The 21,604-nt window shown below is 41.3% G+C and overlaps 1 protein-coding gene across 9 annotated transcripts; it reads left to right on the forward strand.

Moving 5' to 3' along the window:
* The first annotated feature begins 5,028 nt into the window (after positions 1–5,028).
* On the forward strand, positions 5,029–20,766 carry LOC121681526. Of its 9 annotated transcripts, none has more exons than XM_042061311.1 (23): positions 5,029–5,483; positions 6,650–6,763; positions 6,953–7,115; positions 7,279–7,471; positions 8,104–8,212; positions 8,301–8,362; positions 8,627–8,741; positions 8,973–9,034; positions 9,643–9,757; positions 9,988–10,049; positions 10,680–10,782; positions 10,871–10,932; positions 11,196–11,298; positions 11,531–11,592; positions 12,966–13,080; positions 13,294–13,355; positions 14,495–14,597; positions 16,488–16,552; positions 16,690–18,691; positions 18,772–18,831; positions 19,045–19,110; positions 19,630–19,695; positions 20,030–20,227. In XM_042061311.1, the coding sequence occupies exons 2-23, from the start codon at positions 6,661–6,663 to the stop codon at positions 20,074–20,076; spliced, it is 3,900 nt and encodes a 1,299-aa protein (XP_041917245.1). In that variant the 5' UTR covers positions 5,029–5,483; positions 6,650–6,660; the 3' UTR covers positions 20,077–20,227. The 9 variants fall into 9 exon arrangements, with proteins under 9 accessions (XP_041917245.1, XP_041917243.1, XP_041917246.1 ...); XM_042061307.1 differs by having other exon boundaries at positions 5,030–5,483; positions 20,011–20,766; XM_042061308.1 differs by lacking the exon at positions 5,029–5,483 and adding an exon at positions 5,501–5,832 and having other exon boundaries at positions 20,011–20,766.
* Positions 20,767–21,604: the final 838 nt, after the last annotated feature.

Genomic DNA, 21,604 nt, shown 5'->3' on the forward strand with positions numbered 1-21,604 from the left:
CAGCAGATTTAGTGCCAGAACAAAACGGCTTTGGAGAGGATTACCCGCGCCGTAACCCGATCCCATTCTCTCCGACACAGATCGCACACAGGCCCTGTGTGAGGATGAGGCCGCACCAGCCAACGCGGAACCCCACGCCGGACTCCTCAGACGGAGCTAATGAACGTGGGTGTGAGGTGTTGACCGCTCACTCGCACGTCCTGTCTTCTCCACCAGACAGCCAGCCAGAGTGATAAGCACCCCTACCCCCACCACCACCAGGCTAATACATGTGCAATATATGTGTGCATTCCTCCAGCTGGACCATCCGCTTGTGCTTCGGCGGCCTCTCTTGACCCCCTAGTCCTTCAGAAATCAAAGAGGGCATTCTCCGCATGCTCGACACAAGTGCCTTTTCTTTTTGGAGATCTCTTTAACACATGGTCTCACACTTGTAGGCAAAATGACACAGACACACAGACAGACAGACAGACAGACAGACAGACAGACAGACACACACACACACACAGACAGACAGACAGAAAGAAAGACAGACAGACAGACAGACACACACACACACACACACACAGACAGAAAGACAGACAGACACACAGACACACACACACACACACACACACACACACACACACACACACACACACACACACTTGACTTCACATCAATGAAAGCTGGGTTAGGGGTTAAATGGATTAGCATCAATAGCAGCCCCTGGACCTGGACGAGCTTTGCAGATTGTCGTCCAGGTGACACCTGCTTGACGCTAACGTCAGCTCTATTAGAACATGCTGCATAAAGCCCATTGTTAGACAGCAGATGCTCCAACAGTGTCTAGCTTGCTGTACTATATATAACAGACCGCAGGCTTGAGGCTCACATATGGCCCATTGAGTTAATCCTTCGTGGTTTCTCTTCCAGGCAATCACGGGCCTGTGAGAGCAAAGCTAAAATACTTTTAAGCACCAGACCAATAATAAAATACATTAGGGGCAGTGCAGAGGTTAAGTATGGACAATGCCTCTGAGATCACTGGTGGCTTTGGAGCACATTTATGATCAAAAAAGCCAGAGGCCGTAAAATGACATCACCTCGGCCGGCGCGGGGAGAAAAGGGCGAGCAGAGCAGAGCAGTGGTTTTTCTTTTCTTCTTTCCTCTCCTCTTTCTTTTTTTGTTCCGTTCGGAGGGGTTTGTGTGGAGAGAGTGCCTTAGCGGCCCTGGCAGCTGGTCTGCAGTGGTCGTTGCTGGACTCTGGGCCTGCTTACCAGGAACTGGAGGTCTGCAGCTGCTTGACTGACAAGCTGGAAGTTGGAAGCACTTGCCTTTCACCTACTTGCGGTTCCATGGTACCCAAAGAATTCCCATTAATTCACCAATTCTGAATGTTATTTTAGAAACAGCTCTGCACTCCAGAAGAAAATGCAAGTTGAAAAAGCGTCCCAAAACCCCAGATCGTCATGTCAATCCCGGCTAAGTTTAAACTGGCACCGGGGAGTGTACTTTTCCTCCTCTTCCCCTCCCTTTGAAGCCGAGCTGCACAGCACACACACACACACGCACACACACACACACACACACACACACACACACACAGCGAGGGTTTTTCAGGGAGCCGCGTTGTTGATCTTCTGCACCATCTGATCCATCTCAAACATGGCGCCGTGTGTGGAAAGCAGCGTTGTCAGGTTGTTGTGGCGAGCGGTGCGGTGCGGCTCCAGTCAACACACACGGCCCACACTACAATTACATCGTGTTCGGGGGTCAGCGCGGGAGAAGAAGAAACACTCACTCCGTTCGCCTCTCTCTGTCCTTCCAACGACCAAAAAAACCCCTCCAACAAACCAGTACCATGTTTTTGCTTGTGTTGTTCTGAACGCAAGACATGCCATTACACAGGAAACGATGAGAGATGACATGCAATTACAACATGGAGGAATGTTTATGTTGAGCACAGATCGCACAGCGGCTAATGGCATTTAAGCAGCCATCTGGTTAAAGGGCCATTTTGATGACATATCCGCTGTCGCACCCCATAAGTCATGTCCGCCCGTCAGAAATAACCCACGTCAAACGGACCTGAAACTGCCCTTTCAAAAATATAACATAATAAAAATTATCACTGTAATTTTTCTCTCCCTGTTTTTTTTTTTTTTTTTTTTTTTTTTAAGCTGTCAGGACAAACGGGAGCTGCCAGTCCAGTCCAGTCCAGTCCAGCGCTGGCAGCAGAATCTGTGATTTCAGCAGAGAAGCGCACGAGGGGCCAAGTTGGCCGGGGCCCATCTGGAGCAGACGAATGGGCTGCCTCACCGCGGCCTCGGGCACGGCGGTAATTACCCCAGCTGATGGCGCTGCCGCGGCTCGAGGCGGTGCGGTTATAAATATCAACCCCTGGTATGATCTCCCCTCGTGTTCGTAAACAGAGGTTCTCGGAGGAACTGTGGGAACCCGATGTTGCACGGTCCTGCCTGTTAGCGTCTATTTAGTGGCGGCTTCCCTTTTTTCTCAAGGCTCAGAGCCCCTCCACAGCTGGCCGTGCCTCCACCCCTCTCTTATGCCGAGGCAGGCTGAGGCCGAGGCGGTGGGCACAGAATAATGTCTGGAGCTGGAAGTAGGAAATTAGATGAAATTTGCCCTGGGCCTGGGTCAGTTTAGAGGCCACTGGGCAGATCTTCAGCTAGAGGATTGGGCTTACATCACCCCCCCACTTGGAAAACCAGGACGGCTCAAGGATGAGCTACCCAGTCCAGACACCGAGAGTTGTTGAGACTAGCGGCTTATGTGGAGAGAACTGTGATACCCAGTAACCCCCACACTAACTTTCCCCCGCTCCAGACAGTAGCCTGTTTGGGATGTCTGTGGGTATGAGGACACCTGCAAGGGTTCAGCTCTAAGCACCCAAGTGTCTCACCGCGAATACATGCAACCACAACGCCTTCACTCTGCACAGCTAACCCACATCACACCAGAAAACCCAACGGCCTGGCAGTGAGCGCTCTTTTAGGCCGTCTGGTCTGTCAGCCTGTGGCCTTGGTGGGAGTGAGTAGTAGCAGCAGCCTGTGGTAGCATGTTAGCATTAGCGTTAGCTCACCCGCTCTGGGCCCCAGACTTGCTCTAATGCTGGTCTAGAGGGGATGAGCCGGCGGAGGCAGGATGCCCGCTCTTCGCATTAGCATCGGGGGTTAAGACTTGAATGCAGCCAGCTGTGCACGGCATGCCAATCCCACCAGGGCAGAGGGGGCACAGAGGGGGTGTGTGGGGGGGAGGGGGGGGGGTGTGGGGGGTGGTAAAGCCCCCCCTGGGGGGTCAGTGAGCCTGGAAGGCCCTCTAGTGGGCACGGGCAGCACAGTGGAAGTAGAGAGAGAACGGGGCAGGGCAGAAACTGGTGACTGGCTTTCCCCCCTCTTAAACAGATAATTGGCCTTATTGATGTATAAAAGATGTCCCACTGAGCCCCCGCGAAACACCATTAGCGCACCGAGGCTAAATTGTTCATGAGCTGAATGTGAATTAAAAAATAAAAGAAGATTAATAAGGCTTCTGCTGCTGCAGGACACTCCCACCACACCCCCAGATCCTGCCTCATCTCAGCTCCGGCTAGCCATTACCATTCATCTGGTCATGCAGTGATAAAAAAAAGAGAAAAAAGGCATGCAGCGAGCGATATTACACCACTTAGTGTACAGAGCAAGATGAAAGAGCAGCGTGTTTACCTTTATGGCATTACTAAGTAATGCCTGTAATTGATTTCATATAACATTCCAACGAATCAACTAGTCAATCAACACACACACACACACACACAGAGTGAGAGAGAGTGAGAGAGAGAGAGAGACATGCACACACTCACAGAAACATATAAAGTATTCCAAACCGCAATGCTGTGTGTAGCACCAAGAGACAGTTATAGGGCCCCTTAACATTATGATTAAGTCAATGACATACAAAGAGACTCTGGCAGCAGTAGTACCGTTATGATGATTAAAGGATGTGATGGAGAACCTGATCTACTTGTTCTGAGAAAACAAAAGAACTGTGCCGGTCCATGCCTACCATCCCAGTTCCTCCCATGAGAACCTAGAGGTATAACCTCAAACTGTACAGGGTGCTCATCAGAAACCTTTAATCAGTTTTTTATTTCAACTATTTTGACTATTTTAAACCTTTCCCTTTGCATAGCATCACTGGAAAACATAGCGACTACACATATTCTTTTCATAAGCCTAATGAAAGTGAAATGCTGAAAATAAATGGCAGCTGAAAATGAGAGGAATATACAAAAGCAGTACATATATTTAGCATAATGTTCAACTCAACATCTATATATTCAAATTCCACGCTCATCACTATGCAGGGGGAAAAAAGCAGAGCCTCAGAAAAATCTGAGGGGGAGCTATCAATGAAAAGTAACATCTTGTTAAGTTAGGAATTCTCTTTGTGTTAGCAAGGTTTCTCTAGTTAATCTCACACCTTTTCTTGATCTGCCAATGTCGTAATTGGAAAGCACACAGAGAAATCTTTTTTCAGCCGAGCAGAGAACAATGAAAGGAATGGATATCACACTAGGCGTTAGCTTTCTAATCAATTCTCTGTCTTCCCCGCTCAAAAGTAGGGTTGTGCTTTTTAACAAGGACAGGGTTTCTTTTTGTAACTTTCACTTTCTGAACTGGGAAAGATTACAGTGCCAATTAAATAAACTTTCTCTGTGGTGGGAGAGGCCTATTCATTGCTTGTTTTGGGAAGGTCTGTTTTGTTGTTTTTTTATCGTTAAATTTTTGTAAACACACCACTGCGTTTCCGGGATCAGTCAGCCTAAACCAGGAAAGGCGGAGGGACTGCAAACCACCGAGCAACCATCCCATTACAGCTCTGTGCGCTGCCAAAGCATGCGTGTGGGTATGCATTTATTTGGGTGTGCATGTTTGCGTGTGTTTGTGTGTGTGGGAGGATAGTGGTGGGTGGGGGAGCAGGTAGGCATTTATTTGAGTGTGTATGCTTGTATGTGTGCAAAGTTGCTCATTTGTAAGTGTGTGTGTGTGTGTGTGTGTGTGTGTGTGTGTGTGTGTGTTTGTTTCAGGGCATAGAAGGACAGTTTTCAAGACATTTCAAAGAGCAACGAGGACCCTCTCGTATAGGAGGACAGTTGGCTGTCCTCATAAAAATAAACCCTATAAAACCTTTTCTCAGCATGTTTTAATACCCAAAAAGTGGTTTTCTCAAAAGTCCTTATGTACCAAAAACCTGACATATTTTGTATATTTGTGTGTCCGCCACTGCCCCCTATCGGTGGTCGTGGTCCCTGCATGCTGCGACACACAAGCGCGGGAAATTATACACAACGCGGGAAATTATACACAACGCGCGAAATTAGACGCTAAATCAACACTGCGCATGCTCATACTGATTGGCTGGATAGAAGACAGCTGCTACACCTGTGATCACCAGATTCATTTGCTGGGAGTTCTTCTGGAAATGCACGTTGTGGAGAGAAGGTAAGAAATCCATAACAAAACGTTTTAATAGGTAGGCCTAATAGCAGTGTTATTATGGTATGTAATATAGGTAAATGCTTGTTGAATGACATAATGTTAAAGACTTAAACAAAAATAGCCTACTGTGTGATAAGTAGCCTAGCCAGTTAATTCCATATAGCCTACTACAGCCCAGAGATAGCACCAATAGACTGTATTCCAAGTAGACTAAGCGTTTTTATTCCCAGCGATTCTCCCAGAATTACCTATTGGTAGGAAATGTACTTGACCTAGGCTACTGTTAGCTGGCTAGGTGCATGCTATTGTTATTGCCAATGCTATTGCAGGGAGACTGAACCCTCCGATCCAGGTAAGTGGCCTGGATATTTAAAACTACCACAAAGAAATTAGTCAAGGAATAACAAACACCAATGTTGGCAGATCAGTTACGACCAGTAGTGTTGAAAGATGGTATATCGATGTTATTTCATCCATTTGGTAAGATTAACACTATATTCAGAGCATTGCTAGCTATCGGATGGGAAACGTATATTGAAGAGGTCACGTTGGACAAACTAAGGCTTTAGATAGACGAATGACAGTAATTTATTAATACATTGTCAGACAGCTGTAAATGTATTTTGTTTTTGTTTGCTTTTCGTCAGAGGCGTCAGACTTTTACTAACGTCAATTTCGCTAGCAAACTACATTACAACGTTGCTCTTTATGCTCCTAAACCACGAACAGCACACAGTGGTATTGGGGGAGGGAGGGGGGCTACAATCGTGACTATCAATGTTAAACTTTATTTTAAGTCTGAATTGTTCCAATTTCTTTGAAGAGGTAAGGGAGGACGTGCCCATCTAGACAACTAATAGACTAAATATTAAGTAGCCCAACATTATCTCCTACGTGTGGAAATTATAGCCAGAGGTTATGGCTTGGCAAGCTTAATGTCCAGCACATAGAATTTTGACGGCTAAGCTAAGGTCTGTGGTAAATGAGTGCTTTGTTTAGAACTCCGTTGAGTTTATCCTTTAACATAGCCTACATTTTCTGTTTCTCTATTTCTTTGTATGCATTGTCATTTAGTATCTGAACATACTGTTTGAATATACATGGTATTAGTGAGATGAAGAGTAGTGAAGTTGTTTTGTTGTTTACATTTTTGTTCTTAATTTCCTTAGTAACTTCTGTCATGCCACGGAGAACTACTCCTCTTCAGGATGCCACTAATCACATCCTTGCAGGAAGAGACAAGAATTCAATGTTGGAGATCAAATATATTAATTCAGTTAAAGGTGAGTGACTGACACACTGTAGGCTAGACTGAAGGTTACACGTCACTGGTTCTTGAATTGAAGTTGCATTGTAGCAATTTATAGGAATAATTCAGTTTTATGTGATTATTTGCATTTCTGAGTTTTATCCAATAGATATAGTCTGGATAGTCTGCTACCCCTGTTACTCTAATAAGGTTGTGTCTGCAGGTCGTGGTATCTTCACTTTAGCTGTTTTCAATCAAGGAGACTTTGTGGTGGAGTATAGAGGGGAGCTCATTGATGCAGCTGAAGCTGAACATAGACGTAAACTGTACCACAATGCATGTTCGATCTTCATGTTTGACTTCACATGGAAGCGGAAGACATGGTGGTAGGTTCAGAATGACTAATATGTTTAGATTACTATAGTGAGAAGTCAGGATTTCTGAAGTAAAGATCTCATGTTGCATTTTAACTTGCATCAACTGTGCATGTACAATTCAAAAGTGTCACTATAAACGTCTGTTTAGTGCATGATGTTTGTACATTTGCAGTATTGATGGAGCACTTGAAGATGGGTCATTTGGACGACTGGTAAACGATGAGCACAAGGCACCAAATTGCAGAATGAAGTTGATCGAAGCAGATGGGAAGCCACATCTCTGCCTTTTTGCACTGAAGGAAATTATGGCTGGAACTGAAATCACTTATGACTATGGTGGGAAAGAATGGCCCTGGCGTAAAGAGGTGGGTCATTTTGATTTTATCCCCATATGAATTGGTGTCAAGGTTTAAAAAGTATAGCCTATATTTTGACATCTTGATAAAAATGAAATCCTCTCTTTGTGTTAAGCTGTGTCCGTTTCATGAGGCCACAGAGATTACACAATACCTATCGTTTGTTAGTGCCAACAATCATAACCAAAAAACAGAAGTCACATCTTGGTGGTCTTCAATCTGGTTTTCAGTCAATCGTGTCTCTCTCCTACCGTGGATATCCAGAGTTCTCGCGAGAGCACAATGGAATTGTCTCGGCGAGACACTCTGGCAATGATGCACGTTACTTTTACCCCGATATCCCGGGGAACCAGCTAAACTGATGAAGACTGCACTGTAACGTTGGAGGACGGTACACATTGGTCGTAGTGTTATCCAATTGCGTGCAGTGAGATTTTTAAATGCATGCTTGTTGCCGTCCCTCGAGTTGGGCCATTACATTGTTCGTGGCCAGACCCTTAATCTTTCTAGATTACCAGGGTCTGGATTTTCCAGGCTATCTCTCTCCCAGATGATGCCAGCAAGCTTATCTGTATGTTTTGTATATTTCCCCTACTGTTACAACCACTGCTGCCCAATTTTTTTCTGTTTAACTTGTTTAGACACAACTCAGTGGTGGAAGTTTCCCTTCTGGCCAACACTCCGTTGCAGAGCTTAGTGACCACGCCCATGACTTGGAACCCAATGTTTTCTCTACAGACTTATTCAGAGGTGAGTCCCTGCTTGAAGAAGCAATGCCTGGTAAATACTGGGGTCTTGCAAGGCACTGTACCTTCATGTCCTGTGTTCTCTTCAACAGACACCGAATTGAGAGCAGAGTGTCAGTCATCCACTCCCACACCAGACAACCCTGTGCATGAGGTTAGTTTGAATTCAGCTGTTTATTTCGGGATGTATGAATGATTAGAAATTATATAGTTTCGTAAGGGACATATTTATCAATGAATTACAATTATACTGCAGGTACAGTCTGAAAATCTTTTGTCGGTACTGATAGCCATCAATTCACACTTTGTTCCCCTGTCTACATCGTTTTCAGTGTCACAAACTTAAAGGTTTGAGTGAAATAGACACTGTACCAGTTGATGCCTGTTCATCTTTGCATATTGCTGTTCATTTTTTTAGGTGCACTGTGTCAGAGGTCAGTGTGGCACTTCTTCTGCGAAAGAGGGGATTGGAGAAGTTGGTGTCCAGCACCAGGAGGTGTTATCCCCTGTGTTCTCAGCAGAGCTTGCCAGTGGTCAGTTATAGTTTTGAGTAAATGTTGTTAACTTCTGGCAATGCATGTCATGCCTGCTAAGGGTTTGCAGCATGAAAAATGTGGCAATATCAGGCCATATATCATGTCTTGATGGACATTTTGAGTAGAATATTGTCTGTCAGGGATGTAAGTTGAGTATAGTATACCTATATGTGGTTTTATGACTTGAGGAAAGACAAACACTGAATCTCCCTGTGTTCTCTTGTATAGAGACTGAATCAAGATCAGAGTGTCAATCATCCAGAGCCGCGCCAAATGACTCTGCTTGTGAGGTGAGTTTTTGAAATTGACCAATGGTTAGAAGTACTGTGGTGTTCCATGGAACACAATGTTCAGTGTTTTAGTAAACATCTTGCAGCTACAGTGGAAATGTCTATTCAGTATGGATGGTTTTACTAACCATGGTGTCCCCCCAACACTGTTTTTTTCCTGAGTGTGCCATACACTGGGAGTTCAATAACCGAAGACTTAGAGTTTGATCAAGGATGTCATTAGAAGTCCAAAGGACCATGTCCTTGCATAACATGAGTTTGTCTGTGTTACAAACTGTCCTCACATAACATGAATATTCCCCTGTGTCACACACAGATGTAGAAACTACAGCACATGCTTGTAAAGTGGCTAGTTAAGGAATAGCGTTTTGTCTCTTTAATACACATTCTTACTTGTGGCATCAATATGTACCTACAGTATATGGTGCATCGTCAGCTGTTTCTTGCGGCTTGATGATGTAATTTGTTATGCAGTGACATGCCTTCCTTATCCAAAATGGTTGCTAAATCTTGTTAAATATTCTGTCTTTGCACATACTGTATGGAGTATTCCTATCTGTACCAGTTGATGCCTGTTCATCTTTGCATATTGCTGTTAATTTTTTTAGGTGCACTGTGTCAGAGGTCAGTGTGGCACTTCTTCTGCGAAAGAGGGGATTGGAGAAGTTGGTGTCCAGCACCAGGAGGGGTTATCCCCTGTGTTCTCAGCAGAGCTTGCCAGTGGTCAGTTATAGTTTTGAGTAAATGTTGTTAACTTCTGGCAATGCATGTCATGCCTGCTAAGGGTTTGCAGCATGAAAAATGTGGCAATATCAGGCCATTTTTCTATGTCTTGATAGACGATATTCTACTCAAAATGTCCGTCAGGGATGTGAGTTGAGTATATTATGCCTTTGTGGTTTTATGACTTGAGGAAAGTCAAGCACTTAATCTCCCTGTGTTCTCTTGTACAGAGACCGAATCAAGATCAGGGTGTCAATCATCCAGAGCTATGCCAAATGACACTGCTTGTGAGGTGAGTTTGAATTTACCTGTGTTTTGAAATTGACCAATGGTTAGAAGTACTCTAATGTTCCATGGAACACAATTTTCAGTGTTATAATTATTGTCACATATTGTGTGTTAGTGTAGGCTATATTTAAACTGTATTTCGAGTTTAATATCGGCATGTCGACTTTAAAGTCGAAATGACATTTCAACTTTATTCTCGAAATGTCGAGTTTAATCTCGTCATGGCAAACATTTTTTTTTTTTCTTTATGTGTGGCCCTAATACTCCGTCGTAGAATTATCATTATTTTGACAGCATTAGAAACATATTAATTTGCAGTGGTTTATGGTGTAAGTTCCTTTACTTGGACAATAGCATATCTATACAGTCTTTTACTGTTTACTTTTTTTTTTATTATTGTAATTAAATGTTTTCTAGTCATTATTTACCACATAGTTAGCATAGAATGTTTTGTTGCGTATGTTGCGTTGGTATTTAAATATTTTTCATTTTTTTCTTGTCATCCTATACAGTTGCTAAACATTTAGAACATGTGTCTTTAAACTCTGTCTTAGTACAACTTTACAATAAACTTATGTGATATTCAAGTCCTCATCTGCATCATATCTGCATCTGTTCAACTTTTTATACACAGCGAAATAGTGGAAGCTTCCCTTCTGGCCAACACTCCGTTGCAGAGCTTAGTGACCACGCCCATGACTTGGAACCCAATGTTTTCTCTACAGACTTATTCAGAGGTGAGTCCCTGCTTGAAGAAGCAATGCCTGCCAAATACTGGGGTCTTGCAAGGCACTGTGTCTTCATGTCCTGTGTTCTCTTCAACAGACACCGAATTGAGAGCAGAGTGTCAGTCATCCACTCCCACACCAGACAACCTTGCGCATGAGGTTAGTTTGAATTCGGCTGTTTATTTCGGGATGTATGAATGTTTAGAAATTATATAGTTTCGTAAGGGACATATTTATCAATGAATTACAATTATACTGCAGGTACAGTCTGAAAATCTTTGTCGGTACTGATAGCCATCAATTCACACTTTGTTCCCCTGTCTACATCGTTTTCAGTGTCACAAACTTAAAGGTTTGAGTGAAATAGACACTGTACCAGTTGATGCCTGTTCATCTTTGCATATTGCTGTTCATTTTTTTAGGTGCACTGTGTCAGAGGTCAGTGTGGCACTTCTTCTGCGAAAGAGGGGATTGGAGAAGTTGGTGTCCAGCACCTTGCTGTGTTCTCAGCAGAGCTTGCCAGTGGTCAGTTATAGTTTTGAGTAAATGTTGTTAACTTCTGGCAATGCATGTCATGCCTGCTAAGGGTTTGCAGCATGAAAAATGTGGCAATATCAGGCCATTTATCTATGTCTTGATGGACATTTTGAGTAGAATATTGTCTGTCAGGGATGTGAGTTGAGTATAGTATACCTATATGTGGTTTTATGACTTGAGGAAAGTCAAACACTGAATCTCCCTGTGTTCTCTTGTACAGAGACTGAATCAAGATCAGGGTGTCAATCATCCAGAGCCACACCAAATGACTCTGCTTGTGAGGTGAGTTTGAATTTACCTGTGTTTTGAAATTGACCAATGGTTAGAAGTACTGTGGTGTTCCATGGAAAACAATGTTCAGTGTTTTAGTAAACATCTTGCAGCTACAGTGGAAATGTCTTCTATTCAGTATGGATGGTTTTACTAACCATGGTGTCCCCCCAACACTGTTTTTTTTCTGAGTGTGCCATACACTGGAAGTTCAATAACAGAAGACTTAGAGTTTGATCAAGGATGTCATTAGAAGTCCAAAGGACCATGTCCTTGCATACCATGAGTTTGTCTGTGTTACAAACTGTCCTCACATAACATGAATATTCCCCTGGGTCACACACAGATGTAGAAACTACAGCACATGCTTGTAAAGTGGCTAGTTGAGGAATAGCGTTTTGTCTCTTTAATACACATTCTTACTTGTGGCATCAATGTGTACCTACAGTACAGTTGTGCTCATAAGTTTACATACCCTTAGCATATACATGCTAAAGTTGACTAAAAAGAAGAATAAAAAATATCATCTTTTGAAAATTGATCTTAATGTCTTAATAAAAAAATGAGGAAAAATTCAACCTTTAAAGACACCAATTTTCTTTGTGAATGAATTATGTATTGTAAATAAATAAATGTTCTTCCTTACAATACAAGTGCTCATAAGTATACATACCCCTATGTTAAATTCCCATAGAGCCAGGCAGATTTTTATTTTTAAAGGCCAGTTGTTTCATGGATACCGGATACTATGCATCCTGATGAAGTTCCCTTGGGCTTTGAAATTGAAATTAAAATAGCTTCACATACCCTTCACCATACATATAGATTGGCTATCATATAGGTGGTTTTATTTCAGTTAGCCGCTAACAATTTCACCTGTGTTTTGAAATTGACCAATGGTTAGAAGTACTGTGATGTTCCATGGAACACAATGTTCAGTGTTTTAGTAAACATCTTGCAGCTACAGTGGAAATGTTTTCTATTCAGTATGGATGGTTTTACTAACCATGGTGTCCCCCCAACACTGTTTTTTTACTGAGTGTGCCATACACTGGGAGTTCAATAACAGAAGACTTAGAGTTTGATAAAGGATGTCATTAGAAGTCCAAAGGACCATGTCCTTGCATACCATGAGTTTGTCTGTGTTATAAACTGTCCTCACATAACATGAATATTCCCCTGTGTCACACACATATGTAGAAACTACAGCACATGCTTGTAAAGTGGCTAGTTAAGAAATTTGTTATGCAGTGACATGCCTCCCTTATCCAAAATGGTTACTAAATCTTGTTAAATATTCTGTCTTTGCACATACTGTATGGAGTATTCCCATCTGTACCAGTTGATGCCTGTTCATCTTTGCATATTGCTGTTCATTTTTTTAGGTGCACTGTGTCAGAGGTCAGTGTGGCACTTCTCCAATCCCCTCTTTCACAGAAGAAGTTGGTGTCCAGCACCAGGAGGTGTTATCCCCTGTGTTCTCAGCAGAGCTTGCCAGTGGTCAGTTATAGTTTTGAGTAAATGTTGTTAACTTCTGGCAATGCATGTCAGGCCTGCTAAGGGTTTGCAGCATGAAAATGGCCTGATATTGCCACTTTTTTTTATGTCTTGATGGACATTTTGAGTAGAATATCGTCTGTCAGGGATGTGAGTTGAGTATATTATGACTTGAGGAAAGTCAAGCACTGAATCTCCCTGTGTTCTGTTGTACAGAGACCGAATCAAGATCAGGGTGTCAATCATCCAGAGCTGTGCCAAATGACTCTGCTTGTGAGGTGAGTTTGAAATTACCTGTGTTTTGAAATTGAACAATGGTTAGAAGTACTGTGATGTTTCATGGAACACAATTTTCATTGTTTTAGTTAGGGCTGCTGCTATCGATTCTTTTTGTAATTGATTAATCTAGTACTTTATTGATCGATTAATCGGATCACTTTTTTCCCGTTTTTAAACAACCAATACAAATAATGCATAACGAAAATGATGTGGCTGTTGCCACAATTGCCACAGAGGTTTTCATTCTAACTCCAACGTTTGGCTCCAAAACTAAGCCCATTTATTGCAATTTACCCATTTAGTGTTTTTAAGTGCCAGTGCCAACATTAAATAATGTTAAAAATGTTAAAAATGCTCTCTGTAAAATTGCTGCCTTTTGTTTATGACTGAGCTGGGTGAACAAAGCTGTTCATACTATGTTGTGACGTCTGTATTGCAAACACGTGCACAGATTTTTCCAGGGGTTTTCCAGATAGTCCAGGGTTGATCAACCTATTTCCTTGCAGTTTGAGGTTATGTAGTGCTGTGGCTAGGAAGAAGAGAATAATCAGTTTCCTTGCCCCCATCAGTTAATTTCCGGCTGTTTCGCTAGTGGTCTGTATTGTAGAACATTTTTTCATTCTTCCTAGCACTCGCTGTCTTCAAACAACAGGGCTGTAGGTTGATTTACCCTGGTCCTGGAGTTTAACTTTTAGTGTTAAGCAAAGCCATTGATTGGTAGAGATCCCTGTTGCCATTTCTTTTTTTACAGATGATAGAAGTTAAGCAGGGTAAATCTAAATTTGGCTTTGGACACAGGTTCCGAAACTAGATGTGTTTCTGTTTTTTTTAAATGTCAGATGAAGGTTTACTTCATTATTTAGAGGAATTGTTGTCTTTGCCATCATCACAAGAGAAGCATATCTTTCTCTTTTGTGTGTGTGATGAGTGACACCCCAACAGTTAGCTAAACTTAAGTCACAGGAATTGAATATATATGCTTCTATATTATAAAAGTAACTTCTTTACCCCTTCTCATCTCTCCTGATGGATTTGTAGAAAAGTACATGGATTTGTGTGAAAGTAAAACAATTCATGATACAATTTGTGTGTGTAAAGGTTTTATATTTATTTCATGTTTTGAAAATGTTTGTCACAGTGTACAATCCATAAGCTGGTTTTTGAATCGGTGAGAATTGACAAATGCTGGATATGCCATTCACCTTTCACATCTATCAGATGGCACAGTGTAAGATGCAAACGTAAGTGTGTTTCATCTTCTCCTAATTAATGCATTTCTCAGTATAAGTAGTTTCATTTCATGCCATGGGTCAGTTCCAGACTCGCACCTATAAATCATAAAAACATGTTGATTGAATGTTTTATCAAGTCACACCATTGCGGTGAAAGACACTGGAGTAGCAGATACTATGACGTGCCAGGCAAGTGAGTTTGCAAGATGAGGCACATGGCAGATAACAGAGAGCATACCTGCAAATTAGTCGCCTTTTGGCAAATTTTACTGTTTTGGAATTGAAATGGGCCATTAACATGAAGCGAAGGAGTTTTTTTTTTAAGTTTTTTTTTTTTTTTTTTTTTTTTTAAATATATATTGGGGGGGTCAGGGAGTCGGAGAAGCCGCATCACAAATCTATAACGCAGGGTTTCCTTATGCCTGGAGACTTTCGCCTTTGGATGTTGAACAAGTCCTTAATTCCTTTGCTATTATCATTTATATTATTAGGCTATCTATATTGTTCTTTGTTATTAGACTTAGACCTAAGTTAGGCTACAACCTTAAATCCTTGCAAATGTTTCATTCTTTCATCCGGTTCGCTGCAGTGCGGATAAATCCATCTTTCATGGACTTTATTAATTTGTGTGACTCCGAAATAAAATTACAACTTATAGATGAGTTGTTTTCAATGTTAACCCAATCGCACAATAAACGAAACACCACTGTTTGAATTGTTGTATAGACAAATTCCAACAAGCCCATATTTGCAATGTTACCAATGCAAATAACACATTTCTTGGTTTGATGCGCTACTGTACGTGAACATAGGAAAATGTTTGTGCTTCTTCATCAGCATTATTAAAGATTAGCTTGGCTGAAAAGCATAATGCACGTCTCATTATGCATACGTTTCATTATGTGTAAGTGAGTATCAACACAAGGAAAATGCCATCAACTCTATGGTGCGCTCAGGACATTGATGAAGTCATTTTGTACATACGCTCAACTTTGAAGATGATGTTAAACCCTTCGACTTTCAACTTTTTCTAACTTTGTGCCTTCCAATAAGTCACTGGGTCTATATTTAAGCATCTGAGTTGATAATAGATCGAGTGGACTTCAAATTTAGTTTGGCTAATTGAGATGATAAATATACTGTATAAAAGGTAATGATGAACATAAACTTTAGGCCTAATAAATCCAGAACTAATTCAATAGATCCACCAAGCAATTGGCAATCCAAATGCTTGTAGGTGTCTCCACACCTTTCCAGTTACTTTCCTTTTATTCTCAGAAGCCTTATTAGCTTAATTGTATTAAGGATAAACATTTCAGCATTTCTGTTCCACATTAGACCATTCTGCCAGAAATCTTTGAGCCAAGGATTCATTCTGAAACGGCCTACACCTTGCACATTACGCATTAAAAAAAGAATCCGTGTTTGGTCAGGTCAGGCTACTAATGTGTCTGTTTTTACAGTAACAGTTTATAATCAGAATCTCAAATCTCTTGATTGTTAGGAGGATGCCATATTATGTCATATTTTTAAGTTTAATTAGATAATTATCTGTCTGGAAATACCATAAGAATGCACCATTTGAACAGTTACAGTTATTGAACGTTAGTGAGTGAATTTAATGTGTGGGATCACTACATACTTTTTTTTAACTGACTTCAAATGGGTAATGTAAAGGCTCTGCCACTCCAGTGAATTCTACCTTAATGGTTGAAACGTGTACTTTTTGTTAAAGTTTTAGCCATCACTCAAACTGTGCATTTGTACTGAACAGTTCATTTTGTTAGCATTTCTTAATTGTGTATGTTTCATAAGTGTGAAGCTTATTCCATTTAATATGAAAATGAGTATGCAATTGGTCAACAATTGATCAATTTTTGTCTAATTTTGTCTGTGAAGAATGCTGTGGTGTGTGGCACAAAATCTGCCTCCAGAAGTCCTCAGAAGACTGGGATATATCAGATGTAAGTGAACATTGAAGTATAATATGCTTAATATCAATATGATGGCTTTTAGCAGTTTGTTTTTGACACCATCCTTCCCATGTGTATTTCTGTTTATTAAAATATGCTGTAATTAATTAATTTAATATACTTTACAGGATGATGTCTCATCTGGTGATGAGTACATCCCAGAGTCTGTATCGGATTCAGAAAGCTCAGGAACAGAGTTGAGTGCCGAGTTGGCTGAACCATCCAAGAAGTCCCATACCAATATGCCTGATTTAGTTACTTTTGCTCACCCAGAACCAGAAAGCTCAGAGTCTGTATCGGATTCAGAAAGCTCAGGAACAGAGTTGAGTGTCGAGTTGCCTGAACCATCCAAGAAGTCCCATACCAATATGCCTGATTTAGTTACTTTTGCTGAACCAGACCCCGAACCCGAACCAGAACCAGAAAGCACTGTGGATATTCTTGGCCAAAGTAAATCCCCAACCAAATCAGGAAAATTCCTTAAAAGCCAAGTCAATTATTGTTTTGTATGTGGGAAACCTCAAACAAAATTTGCACGTCATCTCGAGAAGCATGTAAATGAAAATGCTGAAATCGCACAGGCACTCCAGTTCCCCAAATCATCAAAGGACAGAAGGGTTCTTCTTGAGAAATTCCGAAACCTTGGCAACTTCAAGCATAACTCGACTGTTAAAACCACAGGGTCAGGCTGTCTTAAAGTGAAAAGGAGTTCCAAACAGAGTAGCAGCCCTGAGACGTATGATTACTGCTTGTACTGTAAGGGTATGTTATCCAGAAAAGAACTTTCTCGACATATGAAAAGATGTGCTCTAAGACCCGAGAATAATGTTGAAGAGGGACCTGAGTGGACAGAGAGGGTCATTGGTATAGCATCTGCTCAATTTACAATGTCCCAGCCAATTTCAAGTGAACTTTGGTCAGTGCTGGGCAAAATGCACAAGGATGACGTGTCCACTGCAATAAGGAATGATCATTATCTCATGCAGTTTGCCCAGTCCCTCTTTAATAAGCATGGGAGTGACCGATCAAAGCATGAGTATATAAGACAGAAAGTAAGGGAACTTGGGAGATTACTTGTGACTTTGCGCCACACAACTAGAATCCATAACATGGAAGAGGCAATAAAACCAGGCAACTTCTTTACTCTTACTGGTGCTGTTAAGAGAGTTTCAGGTTTTGATCACCAACACAACACATTCAAAGCCCCAAGTCTGGCTCTTAAAATTGGGCATTCTCTCAGAAAGATAAGTGACCTCATCATGTGTCGTGCCCTAATGGAAGAGGACCAAGAGGGGGTCGATTCCATCAAGAGGTTTCATACACTTCATGAAACAAAGTGGTCTGAATTAGTTTCCCATTCTGCCTTATCAAACCTGAGTGAGGCAAAATACAATAAGAGCACCAGGCTTCCACTGGCCAAGGACGTTCAGAAGCTGCAGTTATATCTTGGTCAGCAAGTGGAATTGGCTAAGGAGAAACTAGCCGATAACCCAACAGCAGGCACTTATGCAGCACTAGCAAAGGTGACCCTCTGTCAAGTCATTTTGTTTAATAGGAGAAGGGAAGGTGAAGTGGCAAGGATGACTGTAAACAATTTTGAAGATCGTGATGTGTCACAACTAAATGATGACATAAGCACTGGGCTTACAGAAGTTGAGAAGAGACTTTGCAAACAATTCGCCAGAGTGGAATTGAGGGGGAAAAAAGGACGAAAGGTTGCTGTGATCCTGACCCCTGATATGACTGCTAACCTGTCACTCCTCATTAGTAAGAGGAAAGAGTGTGGAGTAACTGAAAACAACAATTACCTCTTCGCTATTCCTTGTAGTGATGGTCATTACAGAGGACAGTTTGGTCAATTTGCAGATGCTTGTGGAGCCGAAGATCCTCAAAACCTCAGATCAACTAACCTTCGCAAACAGATCGCCACAATAAGCCAAGTCATGAACTTGAAAGATAATGAACTGGACCAGCTGGCCGACTTTCTCGGCCATGACATTAGGGTGCATAGGGAGTACTATCGACTGCCCCAATCAACGATTCAGCTGGCTAAGATCTCAAAGCTGCTTATGGCTATGGAGAAGGGAAGTGTGAAGGATATTCAAGGAAAATCTCTGGATGAAATTGGTGGTATGAATCATTTACACATTGTTAAATCTGCTTGGTGTGTATGGTTGCTGTAATAACCTTTTTACAATGTCATTTAATAGATGACATAGACAAAATGGATACAGGATCACAGCAACTCCCTAATGTTTCCACATTGCAAGGTACTGTTAAAATGGGGTCCCAAGGCTACTGAAATTGTTGTATTCCGTGTTGCGGATGTTGTAATTGTATTGGTGAAATATTTAAAATAGGCTTTTTTTATTGACATTTAGATGACCTCCTACTGTTATTTCACAGATGTAGGAACTTTTTATTGCCTACCCTAGCTGTGTATTTGATACCATTGTTTTTTTTTTGTCTTTTGTTGTTCTTAGACAATGAAGAAATGTTGACTTCTGGGACTTTTGGATCACCTCATCTCTCCGAGACTGCAGCTCAAGGTATAATCTCAATGATGGACCCAACATTTGCCAAACATATCATGTAATGAGCTGGAGTCTGTGGGTTCATTAGAGTGTATTAAAAGTGTTTGTCAGGAATTGTCCAGTAGTACGATGGTTAGAAACTTTGTTAGAAGCTTACTTTTTTGTCATCTCTTTTCATTGTGACACATACATGTATGCATTGTGGTTAGTATTTTGATGTGTTCAGTAGTTTGCATGATAATTTTAAAACTACAGGGAAGACTTGGCCTGTGTAAAATGTACATAATTTCCTAGTAAAATTATCACTCAAGGTATGGTTGCAAAGTCAGGCTCTCCTTACTTCACCCGGTTCAACAACTTTGCCATGAGCATAGTTATTATAATATAGAATTGGCTGTCTGCTTGTTATGTGCATGGTAGTAGAATATATTACAGTTTTACATGTATCCCCTCTATGCCCATGGTCTTTGATTGGTAGGCAGACAGGCTCTTTAAGCCCATACTGTACATTTATACTGTGCAATGTTTTTTTAGATGACCAGAGGAACTCTGCCTGTGTAACTTCTGGTTCACCTCATCTCCCTGACTCAGTTACTCAAGGTATTATTTAAATGCGGTGCCATGTCCATCACTAGGCACACTTGCTAATGTGCAGTCAACACTTACATTATGTTTGGTTAGGCATATAAAGCATATAAAGGATCTGGGTGTATTTTGTTTTTAACAAGCAGTGTAATGAAATGTCATGTTAATGAAAACAATCCAACTTTGATTTTTAGCAGATCTCAATTTATTACCACATACATTTTGTCTACACAAGTTCCAGTTTGTTTGGCAATTTTGAACAGCAACATCCCTACCTGCAAGTACATTATTTTTCTTTTTTTATCTTCTAATATTTTTTTAATTGTTCAGGTTTCTGTGTTTCATCAAGGCGGTGTACGAAGAGACCATGGTCTGAGGAGGAGATACAAGCGGTGATGAAACATCTAAGGCCTTTTGTTGAAAACGGTGTCACTGCCACCAGCGGGCAGTGCCTGGAGTGCAAGGAAAAGGAACACCCTATCTTGGAGACCAGATCCATTCAAAACATTAGAGATTTTGTCCGCAACAGAGGCTTGGCCTTTAAAAGGCATTCAAACGCTAAATGCTCTTTTGGATAGCTTGAGCCTTTACCTTTCTAGGCATGTTTTACAAGTTTGTGTCCTGTGTTCAGAAATGGGTTAGGTCACTTCATTTATTTTGCTCACAGGCAGTTTTTTGTTTTGTTTGTTTTGCTTTGTGGTTAGCCTGGGCCTTTTAATGTCAGGATTCACTTTTATTTTCCTTTATTATTTTTTAAAATGCTGTCCTTGTTAAGGAAGGAAGAGATTCTTGAGGTGACCAAATCAAATATAGTTCAGTGATTCAACGAATGTGTTGTGTGTTAATAATAACAAACCTAGTTAAGTAGTAACATTTGGCCCACGGGTAGGTAGACCCCATCAGATAAGAGCCGTGGTGTAATCTGTAAACTTTTGTAACTTGACAGAATTTGATTGGAGGTACTGATGTTTTCTATAGGAAGAAGTGTAGAATGGAGTGATTGTGCTGCCTGTGTACATCATCTGCAAATTATGTCTCAATCTGATGTTATTCACACTTATTTCAACTTGTGTGCCAAATTGTAATGCACTGTAAACAGATGTCAACAAAGAAAACAAAAATGACCTCATAATATATTCCATATTATTATAATGGTGTGCCTCAGTCACTTTGGTCTTATAAGCCATGCGTCCTTTCAAAACAGGTTATACTTGGTGTATGTGTATGGTGACCTGGCCTTACAGACCTTGTGTCCTTTCAAAACAGGTTATACTTGGTGTATGTGTATGGTGACCTGGCCTTACAGACCTTGTGTCCTTTCAAAACAGGTTATACTTGGTGTATGTGTATGGTGACCTGGCCTTACAGACCTTGTCCTTTCAAAGCAGGTTATACATAGTGTATGTGTATGATGACATCACTTTGGTCTTATAAGCCATGTGTCCTTTCAAAACAGGTTATACTTGGTGTATGTGTATGATGACATCACTGACCTTGTACACCACACTGTCCTTATAGACAGTGTTACAGAGAAGTCTTTACAAACCACCAAAAAGTCTGAAAAATAGCCATTTTTTATATCTCAGTTGTGCAAAGAAAATCTTTTAATTTTAAGTCGTGTATAGGTTCCCTGATTTATTTCATGATTTTTGGTATGTTTTTTGTAGCTCTAGCACCACTGGAACCTGGTGTCCTCGCAGCCCTATGCCAAGTCTGATTTGCCCAAAAAATCCAAAATTGTCCCTATAGTCCGATAAACGGGTATAGGTGTGTGTGTGTGTGTGTGTGTGTGTGAGCCCCTTCATTGAGTGCCGCAACTATTTTATTATTGTGTGCATGCTTTAATACTTGCCCCAAATTCATAGTATGTGTGCCTGTGTACTTGCATGTGAATGTATGCGTTTGCGAGTTTTATCTCTCTGAA

Source organism: Alosa sapidissima, chromosome 14 (genome assembly GCF_018492685.1).
Source record: "Alosa sapidissima isolate fAloSap1 chromosome 14, fAloSap1.pri, whole genome shotgun sequence".
Taxonomy (NCBI): domain Eukaryota; kingdom Metazoa; phylum Chordata; class Actinopteri; order Clupeiformes; family Clupeidae; genus Alosa; species Alosa sapidissima.

What these genes read in the sequence shown, in the direction of transcription:
- LOC121681526 (XM_042061307.1), top strand. Translation starts at nt 6,661, where the DNA reads ATGCCACGGAGAACTACTCCTCTTCAGGATGCCACTAATCACATCCTT. An exon ending in CAGACAACCCTGTGCATGAG is followed by an intron (nt 8,363 to 8,626) that starts GTTAGTTTGAAT and finishes TCATTTTTTTAG; the next exon opens with GTGCACTGTGTCAGAGGTCA. An exon ending in CAAATGACTCTGCTTGTGAG is followed by an intron (nt 9,035 to 9,642) that starts GTGAGTTTTTGA and finishes TAATTTTTTTAG; the next exon opens with GTGCACTGTGTCAGAGGTCA.